Raw genomic sequence first — 22,812 nt, 5'->3', positions numbered from 1 at the left:
CCCAGCTCCGCAAACGGGAGGCAGGGAAGGGGAGACAGGAGAGCGCTGAAAAAATAAAAGCCATAGCGCAGGGCTCAAGACCATTTCCCCGCCTCTTGGGGCTACAGACCGCGCGCGGGCTGCGGGCTCTGGCGCGCCCTGGCGGGGGCAGCGGGGACAGCCCCCGGCTGATGCCACCCGACCACGTGCGAGGTGCCAGCGGCCGTCCGGCCTCCGGGCAGCGGCCATCTTGGTAAAGGCAAGGCTCTAGGTTGCCTGTACCTGCCCCTCCCGGCTCGCAAATATCTACAGTGAGCACCAGGGATGAGTTTTTATGGACTATACGCTTCTTCTTTGTTTTTAAATTGATTTTTTACAAAGAGGAAGGGCGAGGGATAGAGAGTTAGAAACATCGATGAGAGAGAAACATGGATCAGCTGCCTCCTGCACACCTCCTACTGGGGATGTGCTCGCAACCAAGGTACATGCCCTTGACCGGAATCGAACCTGGGACCCTTCAGTCCACAGGCTGACGCTCTATCCACTGAGCCAAACCGGTTAGGGCAGACTATACGCTTTTTGAAGAAAACGAATAAATGAACCTCGGCTTGGGTCCGGAGATCAGCCGGCACTTCCTTTACCAAGATGGCGGCAGCGCGGATACGTCATCAGCACGCGCCGCCGGGAGCGCAGCACGCAAGTCCCGCGATGACTTCACAGAGGAGCGACCTGACCGGCGCCGGGGGCAGGAGGTAGGAGCGGTCGTGTGCGGGCGGAACTGGGGTTCGGGGGGCGGGGTGCGGGTGGGCCGGGTGGGCGCCTGGGCCTGGGACCGTCCCCGAGGAGGGCGAGAGGTGGGGTGCTCGGGGCGGGCGCACTTCCGGCGCCCAGTCGCGGAGGCTGCCGCGGGGGCTGTGCTCATTAACCACAGCTCGCGACGGTAACCCAGAGGGACAGCGGCGTGTTCGAGTCCGCCAGCTCCGGCCCTGCCCTGCCCTTGAGCAGCTCCCAGGCTAGGGGATGACAGAGCTCCGTCCCCGGCTTCTTGCAGTGGGATCAGGACGGGAGCGAGGGACCGTGGGCCGGGCGAGCCCAGAAGGGAGGGCCGGAGGGCTTCTTGGAGGAGGCGGCGTTGCGCTTCATCTCTTCTCTCTTACCTTCACATCCAAGCAGTTTTGTGGTTCTTGATTCCCACCTGAGTGTCCCCGCTGTCCAGCCAGAGCCACTCCCCGGATCCCTGCTCGAGCTCCCTGCTTCTGTCTCCTCCCCACTCCCCATCCCAGTTTACTTCCTCACCAACCTCAGAGGGTTCCTTCCCATAGGTCTGCGCCTCCGGGCTCTAGCACCCTCCCCACCCTCCCATCACCCCGGAGTACAAATCCCTCCTCCTAGCCTGCCTGCCCCACATTCCTGGGGGCTAGGATTTTCCTCTCCTTTAGACCTTTTCCTGGATAACTCATCCAGGAAGTCCTTTGACACACATCTCCCAGAAGCCCCCTCCAGCCCCCCCCCCCTTTTTTTTGCAGGTCCCTATCACAGCTCAGATCTCAAGTTGTCACTCTTAATGTTTATCTCCCAGACAGCCTGGCAATCCCATGTGGGCAGGAAGCCCATTGGCTCCACCTCTTTCTCCAGCGTCCCCCTTGTTTTAGGTGCTTAGTACCTGCTTGCTGAATGACAAAGTGAGGGACTGTGTTCCAGAGAAGAGCTGTCTGTCTGAGTCAGCCTGGGCTGCCATAGCAAATACCACAGACCAGGCAGCTTAGTCACAGACAGTGATTTGCTCACAGTTCTGGAGGTGGGAAGTCCAAGATCAAGGTGCCAGGTAGTTTAGTTCCTGGTGCAGGCTTTTCCTGACCTGCCGACGGCCACCTTCTCCTTGTGTACTCACATGGTGGAGGGTATGCTCTAGTGTCTTTTGCTCTGACAGGGGTACCAACCCTATTAGATTAGGGCCCCACCCTATGACCACATGAATCTTTTTTTTTTTAAGGTAGGATTTCCACCAATGTCTTCTTTTTTTGGAAAAAAATATTTTTATTGATTTCAGAGAGGAGGGGAGAGGGAGAGAGACAGAAATATCAACAATGAGAGCCCTAGCTGGCTCAGTGGATGGAGCTCCGGCCTGCGGACTGAAGGGTCCCAGGTTCGATTTCAGTCAAAGGCACATGCCCAGGCTGTGGGCTTGATCCCCAGTATAGGGCGTGCAGGAAGCATCCGATTGATGATTCGCTCTCATCATTGATGTTTCTATCTCTCTCTCCCTCTCCCTTCCTCTCTGAAATCAATAAAAGTATATTTTTTTAAAAATACCACACAATGAGAGAGAATCATTGATTGGCTGCCTCCTGCATGCCCCCTACTGGGGATTGAGCCCTCAACCCAGGCATGTGCCCTTGACTGGGAATCGAACTGGGGACCTCAGTCCATAGGACAACGCTCAACCAATTGAGCCACACCGGCCAGGGCTGACCTCATTTAATCTTTATCACCTCCTCACTGGTCCTGTCTCCAAATACAGTCACACTGAGGGTTAGGGCTTCAGCATGGGCATGTTAGAAGGACACAAGCAATCAGTCCTGGGTTCTCAGCCTGAAGAGGGGGTCAGAAAGTCCTGTCAGGCCTTGGGTTGCAGGTGAGGATGAGGAGATGCTGGGGCAGAGTCCCTGTGGTTGGGCCGGGTTTTCACAGGAGGAGGGGTTAGGGCGGGGTGTGTTAGATGAGGGCATAGCAAGAGCAGAGTCCCAGAGGCAGGAGGGGAGGGGGTGAGTGGGAAGAACAGTAAGAAGCTGAGTTTGGACACAACCCAGCATGAAGTAAATACTGGAGGAACCCTGGAAGTCAACACTTGTTCACTCATTTGCCTAAAACATTTACTGAGCCCTGGCTGGTAGCTCAGTTGGTTGGAGCACCATCCCCGTACACCAAGGTTGTAGATTCACTCCCTGGTAAGGGCACATACAAGAAGTAACCGATGAACGCATAAATAAGAGGAACAATAAATCAACCTCTCTCGAGTCAATAAATAAAAATTTTAAAGACACATTTATTGAGAGGAAAAAGAAAAACATTTATTGTGCAAGTGAATGAGGGTACTGGGGACACGGTAGTGACCTAGGTAGTCCCAGCCCTGCCTTTATGGAGCTCCCAGCCGGTGAGAAAAAGGGACGTTTGTTAATCATATAAATGAACAGAAGGCAACCCAGACAAGGATCTCAAAGAAAAGTTTGAGGTCTAAGAGTCAGGGGACCCAGGGAAGGCTTCTTGAAGGCTGCAAGAGGTTTAAATAGGAGTTAACTAGGTACAAAGAGGAACAAAGAATAGCCAGGTAGAGCGCACAGCAAGTGCAAAGGCACTGAGGTGGGGACCCTCTTGACATATTTGAAAAATAGCAAGGAGGCTGGTGTGCCTGCTGCAGGATTCCTAAGGGAGAAATGGAGGGACTCGCACTGGAGTAGGGGGTGAGGCATGTTCTCATCTGTAACTTGGACAGTAATCCCCACTCCGTGGTGCTTTCCTGGGGAATCTGGAGAGGGTTTCTGTTGTAGATGCTCAGTGATGGATGCTGGATTTAGTGTGGGGAAGGACTAGAATCACCCCCACATCTCAAATAAGAAAACTGGGGTTTGAAGGGAAATGCATCAATTACGATTACAGAGCCGAGGACTCAATCCTGAGTCTCCTGGATCCACTGATCCCCAGTCTGTCCCGTTCTTCCTCGTGGGGTTTGCTTCCCATCTCAGCCCGGAGGGACTGTCCTTCTGTGTCAAGTGAGGGGCCCTAGTGGCTTCTGAGTCCTGATCTGTGTTGATGTTCCCTGAGGGACCTGCCAGGACCCTAGGGTGGAGCAGTGATACAGAGCATGGAGTCCGGCCTGGCCAGTATAGTTCAGTTGTTGAGCATCTGCCTATGAACCAGGAGGTCAACGGTTCGATTCCCAGCCAGGGCACATGCCCGGGTTTCGGGCTCAATCCCCAGAAGGGGGCCTGCAGGAGGCAGCCCATCAATGATTCTCTCTCATCATTGATGTTTTTCTCTCTCTCCCCCTCTCCCTTCTTCTCTGAAATCAATTTTTTTTAAAATATATTTTATTGATTTTTTACAGAGAGTAAGGGAGAGGAATAGAGAGTTAGAAACATCGATGAGAGAAACATCAATCAGCTGCCTCCTGCACACCCCCCACCGGGGAAGTGCCCGCAACCCAGGCACATGCCCCTGACCGGAATCGAACCTGGGACATTTCAGTCCGCAGGCTGACGCTCTATCCACCGAGCCAAACCGGTTTTGGCTGAAATCAATTTTTAAAAAAGGAGCATGGAGTTGGGACTGAGGAGCTAGGCCTGGGTTGGAATCCAGGCCCCTTCACTAGCCCCCGGTATGGCTCTCAGCCTGTCACTTAACCTTTCAAAGCCTCCGGTTTCTCACGTGTAAATGGGCACCTGGTGAGGTACCTCAGCGTTCCACCTTCGAATGGGAATGAGGACAGTCCATGGTTAAGGTTGTGGGACATTTGTTTGAGTTGGTCCTTGTAAAGTGCTTGGTGGAGGATGCCTTTGCTGCTGCCGGGGATGAAATGGTTTAGAACAGTGATCGGCAAACTGCGGCTCGCGAGCCACATGCGGCTCTTTGGCCCCTTGAGTGTGGCCACGAAGTTTCAATCGCTCTGTACGTGCGCGCCCGCACGTGGTATTTTGTGGAAGAGCCACACTCAAGGGGCCGCAGTTTGCCGACCACTGGTTTAGAACACACACAGCTTTATCCGATCAAACCTCCGGCTCTGCCCGCTGCATCATCATCATTCCCTCAGTGTTCGGTGCCGCCCACCTGACAGCCAGGGAGGGCTTTGGAACCAACTAATCAGAAAGTGTTCCTGCCCTGCTCAAAGCTGCCTTGTCACTCCCTGGTGCCTGAACATAGCCTCATTCTTGCCTCGAGGCCTTTGCATGTGACGTGCCCTTCACCCTGTATCCTCACCCCTTTATCCTCACAGGGCTGCCTTCAACCCCTCCTTCAGGTCTCAGCCGGGCTGTCACCCACCAGGGTGGTGGGAACTCACTAAGACGCTGCCTGTGAAGCACTTGGCCCAGCGCGCACAACTGCTGCAAACAGGAGCTGATATTAGCGTTTCTGCCGAGGGCTCAGAGATAGCAGCTTCCTCCCACCAGTCACCCCGCTGAGAGTTCGGACTTAGAGGTTGCCTGTCCTAAGTCGGGATGGCCCCACATTCCCTCCCCTTTATTCTTGGATGCTGGGCCCATTTCTCCAAGGCTCTGCGAGGGGTGAGGATGACATAAGAGGGATGTGCATCAGCCCATTTCCCAAATGAGGAAAACTGAGGCCCCGAAGGCATGTGCCCTGGGCCACACAGCACTTGGTCCTCAGTCAGCACTTGAGGAAGTAGTGCTGTTAATGTCTCAACTGCACAGCCTTCCCTTCCTCACCTGAAAGGCAGACTTTGGAGGTGACACTCCAAGCTCAGCCCCATGTGACCTGGCCAGGTACCTCGGCTTTCTTGTCTGAGAATGGGAATAAGAACAGTCCCCACATTTACGGCTTTGGGGCATTCATTGAGTTGGCCCATATAAAGTGCTTAGCAGAGGCCTGGGCACTGGGAAGTAGCTGGGACTCGCACAGACCATGTGCCCCCCAGACAGCAGCTTCATGATTGTTGCAGCACCTCCCAGCTGTGTGAGCCGGGGCTGGGTCCTTCTTTGCCATTCACGGCGCTGCTGGCCCAGGATGGGGGGGACTGAGCCTCAGGGTGGTGGGACTCAGGAACTGAAGCCTCGAGGGGGCAGACTGGCCTGTAGAAGTCCACACTAGCATGACTCACAAGAGCTAAAAAGTGGAGAGAACCCAGATGTCCACCGGGGGTTGGGTGGATAAACAAAATAGCCATTCGCACAGGGGAATGTTATTTAGCCATACAAAGGAATGAAGCCCTGACTCACGTTACAATGTGGATGATCCTGAAAAACATGCTGAGTGAAGGAAGCCAGGTGCAGACCACATGTGTGATTCCATCTCTATGCAGCGTCCAGAACAGGCAAATCTGTAGGGACACAAAGCAGATTACTGGTTGCCAGGGGCCGGGGGAAGGAGGGACGTGGGGGGATAGGAGTGTTCTGGAACTAGTTAGAGGTGGTGATTATACAACATTGTGAATGTATGAAATGCCACTGAATTGTACATTGAAAAGGGTTCATTTTGTGTTCTGTACGTTTCACTTCAATACATTTTTAAAAAGAGAAATCACTAAGTCTGAGCCCTTGTTTTACAGACGACGCTAGTGAGGCCCCAAGGGGGTCCCGGCTGCCCAGGAATGAGTCTGGGGCTCCTGGAGATGGATGCCCCTGACTCACTGGTCCCCACCCTCCTCCCACAGCCTGCTGAGGGATGCCCAAGAAGTTCCAGGGCGAGAACACCAAGTCAGCAGCAGCCCGGGCACGGAGGGCTGAGGCTAAGGCGGCGGCGGATGCCCGGAAGCACAAGGAGCTGGAGGATGCCTACTGGAAGGATGAGGACAAACACGTCATGAGGAAGGAGCAGCGCAAGGTTGGGGGCCCTGGGCTGCTGTGCTGTGGCTGAGACAGGCATTCATGGGAGAAGGTGGGGGGAGGCCTCCGGGGCTTTGGCCTGAAGGGCAAGGAGCCACTAAACCCGGAGCAGGGGCAGGGAGGGAGGCAGAAGCAACAGCTCATACAAAGGTCCTGGGGTGGCCAGGACTTGGCACGTTGGAAGAACAGCAAGGCAGCCACTGCCCTCCATGGGCTCGTTTCTCTCCTTCGTGTGATGCCAGGGTCAGGTTACACTGGCAGTTCTCACTTGGGTGATTCTGCATCCAGGGAACACCTGACAACATCTGGAGACTTAAAAAAAAAAAAAGAATATATATATATATTTTATTGATTTCAGAGAGGAAGGGAGAGGGAGAGAGAGATAGAAACAACAACGATGAGAGAGAATCATTGATCGGCTGCCTCCTGCACACCCCCTACTGGGGATCAAGCCTGCAACCTGGGCATGTGCCCTTGACTGGAATCGAACCTGGGACCCTTCAGTCTGAGGCCAACACTCTATCCACTGAGCCAAGCCAGCCAGGGCATGGAGACATTTTTGGTTGTCACAACTGGTTGGTGGAGGGTGTTCCTGGCATCTGGTGGGTGAGGCCAGGCATGCGACTGGGCCCCTAGCAAAGAATGAGCCAGCCCAGACATCAGCAGAACCGAGGCTGGGAAGTTCTGGATAGACTCCCACTTGTGACCTGCTGACCTGGGCCTGCAGGATCTCCCAGGAGTTTATGAAAACACAGAAGAGGGCAGAGATGGCTGCTATCCCTGATGGGCCCCAGTGCCACGCACACAATGGGTGCTTAATTGTCTGGGAATGTTTGAGGGCTGGTGCTTACCTGTCCAGCCCAGTAGGTGGCACCAGAGACCCGCAGAACACGTCCTGGTTCCTGGGCTGGTCCCGCCTGCCTAGGATCCTGAGGGATGCGATGGTGACTCCAGGCAGAGAACAGGGGTTTCCTCCGTTGGAAAACTGATAAAGGTTGTGGAAAGTAGCAGTGCTGATGCAGTCCCTGCACACCTAGATCATGGGGTGCCTGGGCACTTTTGAGAGTTTGCCCATTGTCTTTCTGTGCAGAACTGGATCCTGCCTTGTGGTTAGTAGACATTGAATGTCACTGGTTCCCTCCACTCTTCACATTCTACATTGGGTTTGTGGGGGAGGGGTCTTTAAACTTTTTGATTGTCAGCATTTTGACAACATAGCAAAGTTGAAAACCCAAAGGGAAAATCAGTGTCCGCCAAAGACCCATTATGCAGACAGAAAAGCCAGAAACCTTTTGGCAGTCTGGGCCCGGGGAGCCCTCCCCAGGCCTTCGCTTTGGGCCGTGGGGTCATCCCCATCCTCCAGATGAGGAAACTGAGGCTCAGAACACAGTGGCCTTGCCTGAGGTGCCTGAGCACAGAAGTGGGAGCCCCAGAAGCTATACTCAAACACCCTTGACCTTTAAACCTGCCCACACACACTTTTGTGCCACGCAGGCAGGATGGAAGCTCAGTGGGTATCCTCAGGCACGTCAACCCCTCTCCTGGGACATTTAGTCCAGCCACGGGAGTGTCCTGGGGAATTGCAGGCAGGGACTATCCCGGAGGCATGGGAGGCAGATGGCAGAATTGTAGGCAAGTGAGGGTGCCTGCAGTGCAGAACCCAGCCAAAGGCCACACACACTACAATGAGAACCTCTCTCTGTCCCTGGAGCAGTGGAAGGGCAGTGACCAAGGATAAGTTCTTAGGCCAGATGTCCCCTCGTCCCACTGGCATCTGGGTCTCTCTCCGTGAGGAGCCATGGTGCCATCAGTCCCATCCACTGTGATGTTAGACTGGGGACTGCCTCCTCCAAGGTCTCTGTACCCAAAAGGGCAGAACTCTTGCCCCAGCTCGCAAATGGATTCAGACCCTCTGTGACCCCTGTCGCCTTTGCAATCCAATACAAACTGCGCCCCAAGCCCTTGAGGCTCCTAAACTGCCCCACCCCCAACTCCACACACACACACACACACACACACACACACACACACACACACACACACACACACACACACTTCTCCCTCTATACCTCCCATCCCAGGTCAGCTACGCCGGTTAGGTTCTCTGTGCTTCTCGGCTTGCCGGGTGGCTCTTGCCTCAGGGTTTTTACACCTGCCACTCCCACCACTCCCCCCCCCCCTCCTGGCTGGCTCCTCCTCTGCCCAGGGGTCACTTTTTCCTTCCAGACCTATCCCCACCTGTGTTGTTCCTATCCTCATATATGTTGGGCCGTCGTGCTCCCAGCCGTGTCCCCTGTGTCCAACACAGGGTCTGGCACACCGCAGGGTCTCAGTCCACCTTGGTGGTAGGGTGGGGTCCACCCCTGACTGCCCCATCACCCCAGGAGGAGAAGGAGAAGCGGCGCCTGGAGCAGCTGGAGCGCAAAAAGGAGACCCAGCGCTTGCTGGAGGAGGAGGACTCGAAGCTCAAGAGCAGCAAGGCCCCCCGGGTAGCTGTGCCAAGCAAAGTCACCCGTGCCCAGATTGAGGAGACGCTCCGCAGAGACCATCAGCACAAGGAAGCCCAAGAACCAGGTGGGGCAGGGTCCCCTGTGCTCCGCCCTCTTAAACATTAAAGAATAGGCAGCGGCCCTCCCCACCCCAGAAGCCTGGGCTCTGCAGGAAGCATGGGTGGGCGTGGCCCAGAAGGCCTCGGCTTGAGCGCCGCTCCTCCCCAGTATGGGGGACGCTGCCCGAGGCTGCGGAGCTAGCAGCTGTGTGCGAGTCTCCTCCGTGTGCCCAGCTCCAGGGGAGGGCAGAGGGCTGGGCACCGGAAGGGTAGGACCACCCCCTAGGTCGGTCCTGGAAGGGCTTCTCAGCTCAAGTCGCGTTCCTGCCATCATTCTCCCCTCCCTTCTGTCCCCACTGTGTCTCTCTGGATATGTCTCTGTCACCCGGCTGGCTGCCCATCCCCAGCCGAGAAAGCCAAGAGCCACCTGGAGGTGCCACTGGAGGAAAACGTGAACCGCCGAGTGCTGGAGGAGTGCAGCTTGGAGGCGCGCACCATCGAGGACGCCATCGCGGTGCTCAGGTAGGGGGCGGGGCCTGAGCCTCTGGGGCGCGGCTTAAGCCTGGGCGGGGACTGAGCCTTCTGGGGCGTGGCTTAAGCCTGGGCGGGGACTGCGTTCTGGGGGCGGGGCCTGAGCCTCTGGGGCGTGGCTTAAGCCTGGGCGGGGACTGCGCTCTGGGGGCGGGGCCTGGGCCTCTGGGGCGCGGCTTAAGCCTGGGCGGGGACTGCGCTCTGGGGGCGGGGCCTGAGCCTCTGGGGCGCAGCTTAAGCCTGGGCGGGGACTGAGCCTCTGGGGGCGGGGCCTGAGCTCTGGGGCGCGGCTTAAGCCTGGGCGGGGCCTGAGCCTCTGGGGCTCGGCTTAAGCCTGGGCGGGGCCTGAGCCTCTGGGGCGCGGCTTAAGCCTGGGCGGGGACTGAGCCTCTGGGGGCGGGGCCTGAGTCTCTAGGGCGAGGTCGCTCCTGGGCCCCTTTGAAGTCCTGTGTCCTCCCTGCAGCGTGGCGGAGGAGGCCGGAGACAGGCACCCAGAGCGCCGCATGCGGGCTGCTTTCACCGCCTTTGAGGAGGAGCAACTGCCTCGGCTCAAGCAAGAGAACCCCAACATGCGGCTGTCGCAGCTGAAGCAGCTACTCAAGAAGGAGTGGCTGCGCTCACCAGACAACCCCATGAACCAGCGGGCCGTGCCCTTCAACACCCCCAAGTGAGCCCCGAACTGCGGGAGCAGCCCCACGAACTGGGGGAGCCGCCCTAGGGGCGGTCAGGGTCGTGATCCTGCTGCCATCTCACCGGGTCAGGTCCCAAGGTTAGAGAGGCCCGGGCCAGTGCGTGTCCTGGGGGCTAGTTGGCATCATCAGCCATGCCTCCCGCCCAGGGTCCCTGCTGTGAGTGACACCCACCGCCCTCCCGTGTGCAGTCCTGGGCTGATGCCCAATAAAGGTGGTGGGTGAGGCAGAGTGTGTACTTGAAGTCTGGGGGGCAGGGGGAGGCTGGAGTGAGGGGGGATATGCGATACACAGCCAAGGATGATAAGAGCTCCTAGCAGCACTCCTGGTGCAGCAAGCTACCTGAGACCTGTGCCTCAGGCCCAAAGGAGCTCCCTCCTGGCTGGGCCATTTGTCCAGTGAAGACCCTGTGCCGCCATTCCTGAATCTTGATGGGCTCCTGCAAGAGTGCGACTCCAAGCTTGAGGAGGCTCTGGCTCCAGGTCACTTTAGGGAATGACTCAGAGGAGAGGAGAGGCAAGTTGCTGGCATCCTAAGTCTGGGTCAGAGTCAGCGGCCAAGTCACATGCTATGCTTGGGGTCAGGCAGTGCTGGCTGCTCTGTTGTTCCAACACAGGAGGCATCTGGGGGGAGGCCTGGGCAGGCTTCCCAGAGGAGGGTTCCTCCAGAGCAGGCCTTAGTGGAAGATCAGTCAGATTCCATCACCGAGGCAGGGCACTGGGCAGGCAAAAGCCTGGAGGCTGCAGCAGGCAGGTGGGTCTGCGTAGCAATAAGCATCCCTTCAGAGGCCACATGACTGGGAAGGGCTGGGTGAATCTGAACCTGGTTTCTGCTTCCAAGTGCTTAGTTACCCTTAGGGAGTCAGCAGAGAGGGAGGGCAGCTTGGAGATGGGCCCACAGGTGAGGAGTGGGGTCTAAGCATTTACCAAGTCACTGCTATGACTCCCACTGAAGTGACACCCTCCCTGCACCCACAAGGCTGTCCGAGTCCTCCTTTCCCACCCCACCCCCCATTCTTCGCCCTGCTCAGCTCTAGCTCCTCCTGCCTCCTTGATCTCAGCTCCAGCACAGCAGGCTTGTTTCCCCTCAGGGCCTATGCCTTGTTGGTTCTTCCTGCCAAATAGGCTATTCTTTCAAGTGGCAAGTCTCAGATGCAGATCCTCATAGATATCCCCAACTGTGTGAGTCAGGGCTAGGCCAAATGGGGCCAGGCTCTGCCCAGAGGGAGGGAGGGCCTTGAAGGATGCATAGAAGTTCTCCACAGACAAGAAACAGAAAAGGCCAAAGGAGCCACTGGAGCAAAGGCCTGGAGGTCACAACTCTACTGTTCAAGGGAGGGGTGCCATTAGTAATTGGGTACAGCTGAAGTGCCGTATGTAGGGTGCCTGAGACGGTGGCAGCTGGCATAAAAACTAACCAACACAATGAGCACTGGCTTAGGCCGGGGTCCCCCAGGAGCCAACCCTGAGACGAGGACTGGAAGGCATGTGGAGGATTCAGGAGGACCCTGTGGAGGTGAGGGAAGAAAGATGGGGGAGGAGCCCTGCAGAGGGCGCCCATTAACAGGGAATGGGAGGACTAGACCAGCTGTAAGAAGCATCCCCTGAATGCTGGGCCCTGGTAATATCTCACTGAGCCCAGAGGACAGCCCTGTGAGGTGTTGGTCCCCTCTACAGATGGGAGAACTGTCACCTGCCTGTGTCATAAAGCCAGGAAGTGCCCAGAGCTGTGAGGGAACCAGCAGGGGTGGTGGGACCAAGAATCAGGGGTGAAGGTGTCTGCCAATAAGCAGTGCAGGAGTCCAGATGGCTCCCCACAAATGGAGGCCTCTGCCTCTTACCTCTAGGACCTTAGGCCAGGGACTTAGTGGGTTTGAGCCTGTTAACTCCTGTATACAATGAGACTAAAACAGTACCTACCCCTGAGCTATCTCGAGAACCAACAAGATGGTGGTGGGGAGGGCATAGCGTGAAGAACTTGGCAAGGGAGCCTCTGGCATGGCTATGATGGGGTCTTTGGGGCCTGGGATCAGGGAAGGTCAGGGACCAATGGTGATTAACCCTAGGAAGGAACCCTCCAGGCTGAGGAATGGGGCTCCACGCAAGGGCGATAGGCAGTTGTGTGACTAGGGGAGGAAGTGGATCGGAGCTGAGGAGTTGTACTGGCAGCCCGGCTTGGGGACCTGTAGGGGGACAGCCGGCCAGCTACAGAGTAATGATAAAATTCAGGGCAGGAGCTGAGAGGACCGCCGTCAGCCCCTAAACGTGAAGATGTTGGTAATAACGTCTGTTCCCTTAGACCAGTGGAGACCAGTGGTCAGCAAACTCATTAGTCAACAGAGCCAAATATCAACAGTACAATGATTGAAATTTCTTTTGAGAGCCAATTTTTTAAAACTTAAACGATATAGGTAGGTACATTGTTATTAACTTAATTAGGGTACGCCTAAGGCTTAGGAAGAGCCACTCAAGGGGCCAAAGAGCCGCATGTGGCTCGCGAGCCGCAGTTTGCCGACCACGGCTTTAGACCAGTGGTTCTCAACCTTGGCTGCAGATTAGAATCACCCGAAAGAACCAGAATTTCCGGAGGATGAGGCCCAGAAACCAGGATTTTAAAAAGATTCCCAGGTGATTCTAATGTGCAGCCAAGGTTGAGAACCACTGCCTTAGAAAAGCCCCTTCTCTCTCCGCCCCGCGAAATCCCGAGCGCGCACGTGCGCGCCGGCAGGAAGGAATCCCCGGCCTGTCGCGGTGGCGGGAGGGAGCGTGAATTGGGAGTTCCCAGCGCTTCCAGACCTCCCCGCCCGCGGAGCCGGGACGACCTTGCGGGGCTGAGGGTCCGCCGAGTGCGCACTGCGCCTGCGCGGGGCCGGGGGTGGGGGGCGGAATCTCCACGCTTCAGGGCTTTCCCGTGGCGCGCGAGCGGCGGGGAGGGAACGCCGCGTCCAGCGCGCATGCGTCGAGCCCTGCCGGTGGGCCAGGGAATCCTCACCCGCCGCAGTGCGCCCGGGGGGCGGGGCGGGGAATCCGGCTCAAACCGGAGCGGGGTTCGCCTTAGTCCAGGAGGTGGCGGGCGGAGGGAGAGAGAGCAGGGTCTTCCCCAGGTTCCCGCTCCGGCCCTCGCCGTTGCCTTGGCAACTTGGCGCGCGGGCTGCAATGCGGAGGCGGCCTCGGGGAAGCCGGACTGCTCTGCGCCTGCGTGGAGCTCAGCGCCGGTGGCCGGGGTTTCCCTTCGTGCTCCCGGGGGATCCGCAGGGGAGGATGCGGGGAGGAGAGGAGAGGGTGGCGCTGTGGGAGAGGGTGAGCGAGGGGAGAGGGGCTGTGGAGGAGGGAAGGGTTCCGGGGAAGGTTGGGGGAAATGCGCAGGGTGGGGTAGGGAGAGGGGTGCAGGAGGAGGAGGGGCTGGGGAGAGCGCAGAGGGAGACGGACAACAAAGGAAGAGGGAGGGGAGGAGGACCTTGGGGAGCAGTTAAGGAAGAGGGACCATGTGAGGACAAAGAGAAGCCTATGAAGGTAGCACGGGGTGGGGGTGTTGTGCGGGTGATGGGAAGAGAGACTGGGACGGACACCTTCTGGAGCCCCAACCCTACCCCAGCAAACCCCAGAAGATCCCAGCCTAAGGTCTCCAGGGAAAAAAGTACAGGATGCCCAGTTAAATAATGAATATAATTTATATGATTATAAATAGGTTCCATTTCGTGCCCAATATATTATCTGGCAGCCCTAATCTTGGGCGTCCCCCCTTTCTCCTCCCCCCCCCCAAACCCCCGGTCCTTTGAGTCTTTCTGAAAGCCACGGGAACAGATGATGTCTTTGTCGCTCACCTCCCTGGTTCCCTACAGCCCATTCCCTATGCCCTCTCCCAGCCTCCTGGATTTCAACACCAACCTGAGGTGGAGTGTGGCCAGGTAGTGAATTTCACAAAGGTGTGGCACTAACAGGCACCTTCAAGGGCCTTCTCTCTTCCCCCAACCCAAACCCTCTGCCTTGGGCCTGGCCCTGCTGAGGCAAAATGTCCCGGCTCATCCTGACAGCCATCACCTCCTGGAACCTCCAGGGCTCCCGACTCTCTGCCTGCTCCCCAGGAATCCCCACCGGCCAGGCTCACGATCAATCTGTGGGCACGTAGCACATAGAAGGTGCTTGAAAAGCATTGGAGAGTGTGTTTTCTGTCCCAAAAGGGATACCCTCTCTGAACCTTTATACCCTCCAACAAAGCAATCTTCCTTCTATCTTTCCCTTTGGTTTAAAAAATGTAAGATAATAAAGCTTTATGGAAAAACTAATAATGGGAACTGTCAGCCCCTGAGGGCCTCCCTCCGACCCCCCATTCTCATTTTTGCTCTCAGACTTATTTGCCATGGGGACACTTCAACAACTGCTCCTCTGGCCTGGCTTCTACCTCACAGATCGGGAGCTTGGTGCCTATGGATCACTGTCCCCAGCTGCATGTTATTCTGGAAACAGGCTAAGTGGGTCCAGGTGGGGAACACATGTTTTCAGTGTCGCTGTCCTAGGCAGTGCGCCTGCAGAAGCAGGACCTGTACCCTTTTTTGCATGTCTTGGGATGCTTTCCAGGGTGGCGAGCTGAGTAGTGCTGTCCCTTTATTTGGAGCTGGGTAGCTTCTGAGGTGGCACTGGCTCAGAGTGACCCCCTCTTCTCATCAGCCAGGCCCAAGTGCACTGGGACCCACATTCTTCGGGGCAGGAAGGTGACTAGGTGAATAGACCGTACCAGGGGTTGAGGACAATAAACTAGGGCAGTGATGGCGAACCTGTGACACGCGAACTCAGTTTTTTGGTTGATTTTTCTTTGTTAAATGGCATTTAAATATATAAAATAAATATCAAGAATATAAATCTTTGTTTTACTATGGTTGCAAATATCAAAAAATTTCTATATGTGACACGGCACCAGAGTTAAGTTAGGGTTTTTCAAAATGCTGACACACCGAGCTCAAAAGGTTCGCCATCACTGAACTAGGGTGATATTCCCAGAGAAGGGATGACTCTAGATAAGAGGTGACATTGGATCAGGCTCTGAAAGACAACAGCGGGTGAGGAGAGCCAGGGAAGGGCAATTCTAGCAGAAGGAACAGCAGATGCAAAGGTCCTGGGGCTGGGCTGGTTAGGATAGATGCTGGGCATGGCCAGAGCATAATGTATGGTGCAGGGAGACAGCTGGAGGGGTTGGACAAAGGGGAGGGAGAGCCAGACTATGTAGGACTTTGAGGAGGGGGTGGTCCAGGGTCCTTCTCTTGGTTCAAGCAGGAGAGTGTCAGTTATTAGGGGTAGGTAGGGACTGGATCAGTCACGTGGGTGAGAATAGAATTCTGTGGCTGAGTCATGGAGAAGGGACTGGGGAGACATTGGAGACAAGCTGCAGGACTGGGAGGGGCCTTCTGGGGGCTCCAAAGGGCAATTGTGAGGATTCAAGGGTAGGGAACCTTTCCCAATGATGTGCGTTCTGTGACTGCTGACTCCCGACTGTCCATCACGGTATCCGACCAAGGCATGGGCCTCAGCCTACCCCCAGGAGTGGTGAGTCACCCCCACGGAGATGCTGGCAGGGGTACCTGAGGTACTGTCAGCTCGCTCCCTTTCTGTCTCCTCAATACAGACCCCAAACCCCCACTTTGTTCTCTTCTTTGTTCTCTTTCCCTGTACATGGTCACGGTCACGATGGCAGTGCCCTCTGAGCGTGTCACACTCCCACAATGGGAGGGAATGCGCTCCCAATGCCCGCCCCCGCCCCCCCTTCCAGTCCTTCAGCCCCACCTTCACCAAGGAATCCTGGCCTTGGAATCCCAGCCTCAGGACCTGGCCCTGGGATCACATTGTCTTTCAGGAGATGCTTCCGACCAGTTGGGGGTGGGGTGTGGGGGGGAGCTTGAAGGGAGAGGGCTATTTTTAGAATGAATGGAAGAAAAGAGGGGGAAATCACAACAACAAAGGACGGAGGCTTGCAGAGCAGCCCTCTGGCTCCCAAGAGGAAACCCCCTCCCTCCAGGCCCAGGCAGAAGGTGGGTGGGGATTAGAGACAGGTTGGGTGGGGCAGGGGGTGGCGTGGGGAGAATTCTGATCTGGAGGGCACCGCGTTTCATGGGGGTGAGGAGCTGGAGGGGAACAGCAAAACGTAGCAGGCACCCTTACGGCCTCCCCAGAGCAGAAAGGACCCCCAGAAGTGGGCGCTGTCCAGGTGCTGAAGTGAAACAGGCTCAGGCCGCCTGAGCAGGACCAAGGTCACCGCAGGTGCTCAGCCCTTTGCGACCCCAAACAGGGCAGCCGCATTGTTCTAATTTGGCAGAGTGACCTTCACAATCTGCTGCCCAGGCCTCTGTCACTCACGCTCAGCGGGGTACCCCAATAGTGAGGGGAGAGGGGAGACTTCATGGCCCAACAATGGCGTAGAGAAGTTTCCCTGGTTTGTTTTCTGGCCATCCAGGGTGTCCCCACTTTCACCGGGACCTTCCAGCCTGGGCAACATCACCAGCTGTCCGCGAGGCCTCGGGGTTCCCACTGGACACCCGCCCCCCTCCCCCCCCCCCAGGCCCCAGAGCCCGCTCAGGGTGTGGGGGGGTGCTTAATTGCTTTCCCCTGGCTCTTTGGCTCCAGTTCTTTTCTGACACAGGAAAGCAACTCCCAGAGGTAGGGGGACAGCGGTAATCTGTGCTGCTGGGGTGCTGGGCCCTGGCCTGGGACACCCCCTCTCAGGATCTCGGCTCCCCATCTATGAAATGAGCGCTTTGAGGCGGCAGAGGGTCCCAACAGCTCTTGGAGCGGTTCTCTGAGGTTGGCAGGCGCGCTCGTGAGGGGAGGGAGCTTGCTGGAGACCCAGAGGGGGATCCCCAACAAAGCAACGTGGGAGGGAGGGCGGTCAGGCAGCGGCCCTTCCCAGTTGGGGCGGTGGGGTGGGGCCCCGGACCACGGGGAGGGGGCGCTCTGCGGCGGCGCGCTCACACCCTCTGGCTCTCACGCCCTTGCCCTGCCTGGCACTTGCCTTCGAGCTCCGGCCAGGCGCGGGGCTCCGGCTGCAGCGGCCGGCGGTCTCCAGACAGTGAGTCGGCAGTGTGGCGGGGGGTCCCGGGTGGAGGTCCCCGCAGAGCTCCTCTTCCCTGGGAGGGGCGTATTGGTGGGAGGGGCGTGCCCAGCTCGGGGAACTCAGAGGGGGAGCTGCGGGAGGGAGAGAAACCCCTTCCATACCCCCCGACACCCAGCCCTGAGTCAGCTTCAAACCCCCACACCCCTGTGAGGAGGGGGCTCCTGCTACTGCAGTTTGGGACGCAGAGACATCCCCGCCCCCCCCCCCCCCCGCCCTGTGAAGGTGGACTTGAGGACCTCCTAGGCAGCCCTCAGTGGGGGAGAGGGAGAGGGAAGGACTGGCCTTCTCCCCCCTTCCAGCCCCTCACCCCCAGTCATCGCTCTCGCGGTGTGGCGGGATTCCCCGCCTCGGGCAGAGCGGATGGGAACTCCCCCACACGCACACACCTGCCAGCCTTTTGTGCTTCGGAGCTGCCGCTCAGCTCTCCTCCCTGCTCCGCTCCCCCTTCCCAACACTCTCGTGGGCAGACCCGTTAGTGCTTACCCAAGGTCACCCAGACGAGCAGGGGCTGAGCTGGGTCTGTGGCTGACTCACTAACCCCAGAATCCAGTCTGGTATCAGCATCAGGGTTTTCTGCTCCCTGCATTTCACTGCAGGTGTGAGGAGCTTTCTGGGGACCCCAGAACTGGGAGGCGGAGGGTTCCTCTCTCCCCCAGTCTCTCTGCCCTGCTGGAGCCTCAGGCAGGACTGCCCTGCTTGGCTTCCTCCTCCAGGCTCGCAGGTTTCTAGGTCCCCCCCGCCCCCCAATATCTCCAACCCATCCTCAGGCTGCCCAGCCTCAAAGGAAATCCCTGGGGGGCATCTTCCTGATGGGTGGGCCAGAGCATCCTGAGCTGGTTGAATAACACTTATTCCGATGCACCTGCCCAGTGGATGATCCTCCCCCTGGCCCCCCAGGGTCAGAGTCAGCTCCGGGGTGCACCTGGCCGGAACAGGCAGCAGCCCCTGAGCCATGTAGGTGGCCATTGGCCCCACCCCAGACCCCTGATGCGAGAAAGGGCAGCTGGAACATCCACAGCCAACTGGGTTTCCCTTTCAGCCTCATTCTGAGGCCTGGCTGTGCCCTCCCACTCCCCCCACCATGGGGCTGCTCGGTCTTCCTTTCTTCCTCCTCCTCCAGGACGGGCACTGTGTGTCCTACGGGAGCTCTGCAGACCATCCTGTATAGACAGGGGGATACCATGAGGGAGCTACAGGCCCCAGGACAGCAGTGGACGGGGGCGGGATTTGGGGGTAGCCAAGAATAGAGCTGCCCGAGCCATTGATCCCTGATGCTATCATCCTCATACCAGCCGCTCCAACCTTACCCACTCAGATCTCCTCGTGAGAAAGGAATTGGGGGGGAGGGAGGACAGGGAACAGTATGGGGGGAGTCAGATAGAGCCTTAAGAGTACAGTGTCCAGTGGAAGAAGGTGGGGCCTCCAGGGAGGTGGCCTGGCATGGGGTGGGTATATGGAGGGACTCACTGAGGAGCCTGAGGAAGGAAACAGGGCTACACTGGCTGGACGATGTCACCAATCTTAAGTTTCCTTAAAACTTTCAAGGTGATCCAGACCTCATATCTGCTGTAAAGACCATTGCCGTCTGGGAGGTGTTTGCACCCCGTCCTTCTGGGGCCCTGCCTCCGCCCTACCCCTATGTCTCGTCCTTACAGGTCAAGGGGGAAAGAAAGGCAGACACAGCCCCCCACCAGCCAAGTGGTAACCCAGCAGGACTGAAGGAGACAGTCCCTTTGGTGGTGGCTCATCCGGAAGATCCCTACACCCCAGGGTGAGTGGATCCCTTTGGGGGTGGGGGTGGCCCAGAGATTGGGCAGAAAACTGATGACTTAAGAAAAAGTGCCAACCTTTGCAATAATAGTAACAGTATAATGATGATGATGATGATGATGACTGTGTTCTCTAGAGCCCCCCTGAGCATCACGGTCCACTTTCTCTGATCACTCGTGGTGGAGAGCCTGTGCAGAGAGGCTAGGTGACCTACCCGGTGTCACACAGCGGAAGGAGGAAGCTCACCCAGGTTGGCAAGGCCTGACTCCCTCCCAGATCTTCACCACCAGGCTTCTGTGGCCTCAGTCTCTGGAGACAGCTCTTCGGGGGCCGCTCTTTGCCCTTCCTTTTCCTGAATGGACAAGGCAGCTCAGGGCAGGGCTCCTGGACCTCAGCGACTTTGAGGGGACTCTGTGCTTATGACCGAGGTGGTTTCCTGCCTTCCTGTCACCCCCAGGTTCTCACCTCCTCCTCCAGAGCAGGGACTGAGGGCCCGGTGGACTGCCCAGTGGAGAGAACCAGGGGGTGCCAGGTGCAGCTCCTTCCCATCCCTCCTTCGCCTCATTTCCTCCGTGTATCTTCTGCAGGAATCAGTTGTATTTATTTATTTATTTATTTACAACTTATCTTTATAGTTGAAAGTATTACAGATGTCCCCCTCTCCTCCCCATTGACCCCCCTCACCCACCCTGTATTTATTTATTTATGTATAATCCTCACCTGAGGATATTTTTTGCATTGCTTTTCAAAGAGAGTGGAAGGGAGGAAGGGAAGGAGGGAGGGAGCATGTCTCACTCACACAATGGGAGGGAATGCGCTCCCAATGCCCCCCCCACCCCACCCCCCACCCCAGGTTCCAGTCCTTCAGCCCCACCCTCACCAAGGAATCCTGGCCTTGGAATCCCAGCCTCAGGACCTGGCCCCGGGATCACATTGTCTTTCAGGAGATGCTGAAAGAGAGAAAGAGAGAAACATTGATGTGAGAGAGACACATCGACTGGTTGCCTCCGCAGTGCCCTGACCCAGGGCAGGGAGTGAACCCACAATGCAGGTACGTGCCCTTGACCAGGAATTGAACCTGCGACCCTTCAGTGTGCAGAGCCCACGCTCTAACCACTGACATACACAGGCCAGGGCTGTATTTATTTATCTATCAAGATCTTATCTTGCCCACTGGCCTGAAACCATAAGTTTGGTTTTTTTGTGTGCTTTTGTCACCACAGGATCCCCATTTCAGGGTATAAGCCTTGCATACAGAAGGTGCTCAATATTTGCTGATAGAACAAAGGAAGCTTCTCCAAGTCTCTGAATTTGGAGACCCTAGGAATAAGCCCTCCAGGATGCTTGCCCCTGTTCCTCATCCTGCCCCAACAATTTCCAGGACCCTAAGGGGCTTAACCCTCCATGACTTTTGCTCTGCTCAGAGTCCCCCCACACACAGCCCTGCTGGTGTGACCCCTACCCCCACTCCCTGACTGGCCCCACCCTGTTTGTCTCTTCCCTCTAACCCCGCTGGTCTCCCAAATGCCCTTGGTCCTACCTCAGGGCCTATGCCCTTGAAGTGGCCTCTGCCAGGTGCACCCTTCTCCCAGCTCATCCAGTGCAGCTCCTGGGCCCATTTGAATGCTCCCTCTTCTGAGAGGCTTCTCCTGGTCACCCCAGTTAAAGTCTCCCCATCCTTTTTCCCAATACTTTTATCTAGAATTCTTATTGGTTCTTAATTTGGAGAGGATTGTTCCCCTCTTCTAGAACTTCAGCTCCAAGATGGGCAGGTTTGTATCTATCTCAGACTAGATGTCCCCAGCACCAGTCAGAGAAGGGGCTTGGTGGATATGTGAGTAAATGAATGAGTGAGTGAATACCTTTCCCACTCTTCCATCCCACCCTACTCACAGGGGACCAGCATCCAGCCCCACCTCTGTCCAGGCAGCCATCAGTTAGACCTAGGATAGGGCTGAGATTTCTGTGGATGCACAGCTGGGAGCTTTGGGGGGTGGCCAGGCCATCCCTGCTCAGGCGGCTCCCTCTGGGTCCCTCAGCTCCTATGAGGTTCTCTCAGCTCTCCTGTACCTACATCCTGGACGAGAGGCTTCCTGTTCAGCCACCAGCCCCCCCCCCCCCCGCCCCGTCTGTAGGCCATTTCCTGGGGGAATGGGTCCTGGGACACCCAGCCATACTCCAGTCCCTCCTGGCCAGCCATGGGCTGAGAGGTTCTGTCTGGAATGGAGACCCAGGTGGACCCCACCTATTGCCCTACCACCATCCATCCCCCCAACTCCTGTCTACCACCAGCCTTGTCTTTGAGAGGTGAGGTCCAAGCAGGCAGCAGGCAGACTTGGGCAGGAGGTGATCAGTCACCAGGTTGACCATCCTAAGTTCAGCCCCTTGAAGGGAGTCCCTGAGCCCTCAGCACAGGTGAGCTCAAAGGAGAAAACGGGACGGGTTTTTCCAGGGGAGGCCTGGAGAGGCCTCTGGTGGGGGTGGAGGTGGCTGGTGCTTTTGTAAGTTTCTGGATGGTTACATGTTGGACTTGAATTTAGAAAGTGTCAGATGTTGCACGGCCCTTGCAGCAGCCTGTGTATCCAGGGTCGGCCTGTGGGCAGGATATGAATGCTTGTTGTGGGGCAGGGACCCGTATGTGGGCCGGGACGATGAATGTGGTGCAGGGATGTGTGCCAGACCCCGAGGGAGGTGTGGTTGGCTTCATCAGTAGTTTAGAAAGAGTCCCCGGCAGCCCAGGCCGGGGAAGAGCCAGTGCAAAGGCCTGGAGGTGGGAACAGCTGAGGGGAGATGGGAGACCTGGTGGGAGTGGTGGGTAAATGGGGGGATGCAGGAGGGATGTTGCGCGCAGGGAATGACCCCTTTAGAGTCACCACAACCCCATTCCTGGTGCCCTGTGGACATGGCAGGGGATGGGTGTTCCCCAGGCCTCCCCTTCTCCACCATCACAGCACTGGGCACTGCCACCTGGAAGGACACAACCAGGCCTTCCTTGGGGTGTCCCCATCCGGCTGGAATGAAGAACAGCTCTTGAGAGGGGGGGACAGGAGTCACCAGCCCAAGGCTGTCACTTGTCCCTGCTCAGCCTCCCTGCCCTTACCCACCCATGGGACCACCCCTGCCCAAGCTGTCGGGTCCGCTCATTCCTTCATTCCATCCAGCTATTTTCTGGGCCTCAGAGGAAACAAAACAGGTCCTGACCAGGTACAAAGCTGAGGCCAGGAAGAAAGCAGGTGTGGGGCTGGGGAGGAGCTGGAGGAGCTGCTGTGTAAAAGGGTCATTTTAGGGGTGGGGACAGGTGTCCAGTCGCTTTGCAAAGTTGTCCCGGAGCACAGAGGTTGAGGGGTAGCTGGAGTTTGGGGGACCTGATTTTGGGGAGGGGTGGCTAGGAGTTCCTGAGGACTGTCAGCGCCGGTGTAGTCGTTTGGCTGAGGTCCCCTCTGTCGCGCGATGCAAGAGGGCGAGTTTGAGGAGCCGCCGAGCGCTGGGGGGTGGAGGGGAGACCGAGCACCCGGAATAAGGGATCTTTAAATGTAGGCGGGGCTTGCGGGGTCGCTGGGGGCGGGGCCGATAGGGCTTAGCCAATTGGCTGCACCGCCCGCGTCGCGCCGCCCCCTCCTCTCCCGGCCCCGGCGGG

General features: G+C 57.3%; 1 protein-coding gene across 1 annotated transcript; it reads left to right on the top strand.

Moving 5' to 3' along the window:
* Positions 1–598: 598 nt before the first annotated feature.
* CCDC124 (coiled-coil domain containing 124) lies at positions 599–10,533 on the top strand. The gene is made up of 5 exons (XM_059696249.1): positions 599–731; positions 6,365–6,534; positions 8,921–9,110; positions 9,492–9,606; positions 10,079–10,533. The coding sequence occupies exons 2-5, from the start codon at positions 6,376–6,378 to the stop codon at positions 10,284–10,286; spliced, it is 672 nt and encodes a 223-aa protein (XP_059552232.1). The 5' UTR covers positions 599–731; positions 6,365–6,375; the 3' UTR covers positions 10,287–10,533.
* Positions 10,534–22,812: the final 12,279 nt, after the last annotated feature.

The sequence above is a fragment of the Myotis daubentonii genome, chromosome 5, assembly GCF_963259705.1.
Source record: "Myotis daubentonii chromosome 5, mMyoDau2.1, whole genome shotgun sequence".
Taxonomy (NCBI): Eukaryota; Metazoa; Chordata; class Mammalia; order Chiroptera; family Vespertilionidae; genus Myotis; species Myotis daubentonii.
The sequence above is the reverse complement of the archived record's forward strand: the minus strand, read 5'-3'. Positions and strand labels throughout refer to the sequence as shown.

Bases quoted from the DNA above. Each gene is read 5' to 3' on its own strand.
- CCDC124 (XM_059696249.1), top strand. From the start codon at position 6,376: ATGCCCAAGAAGTTCCAGGGCGAGAACACCAAGTCAGCAGCAGCCCGG. The intron at 6,535-8,920 runs GTTGGGGGCCCT...CCATCACCCCAG, and splicing joins TGAGGAAGGAGCAGCGCAAG to GAGGAGAAGGAGAAGCGGCG. The intron at 9,111-9,491 runs GTGGGGCAGGGT...GCCCATCCCCAG, and splicing joins CAAGGAAGCCCAAGAACCAG to CCGAGAAAGCCAAGAGCCAC.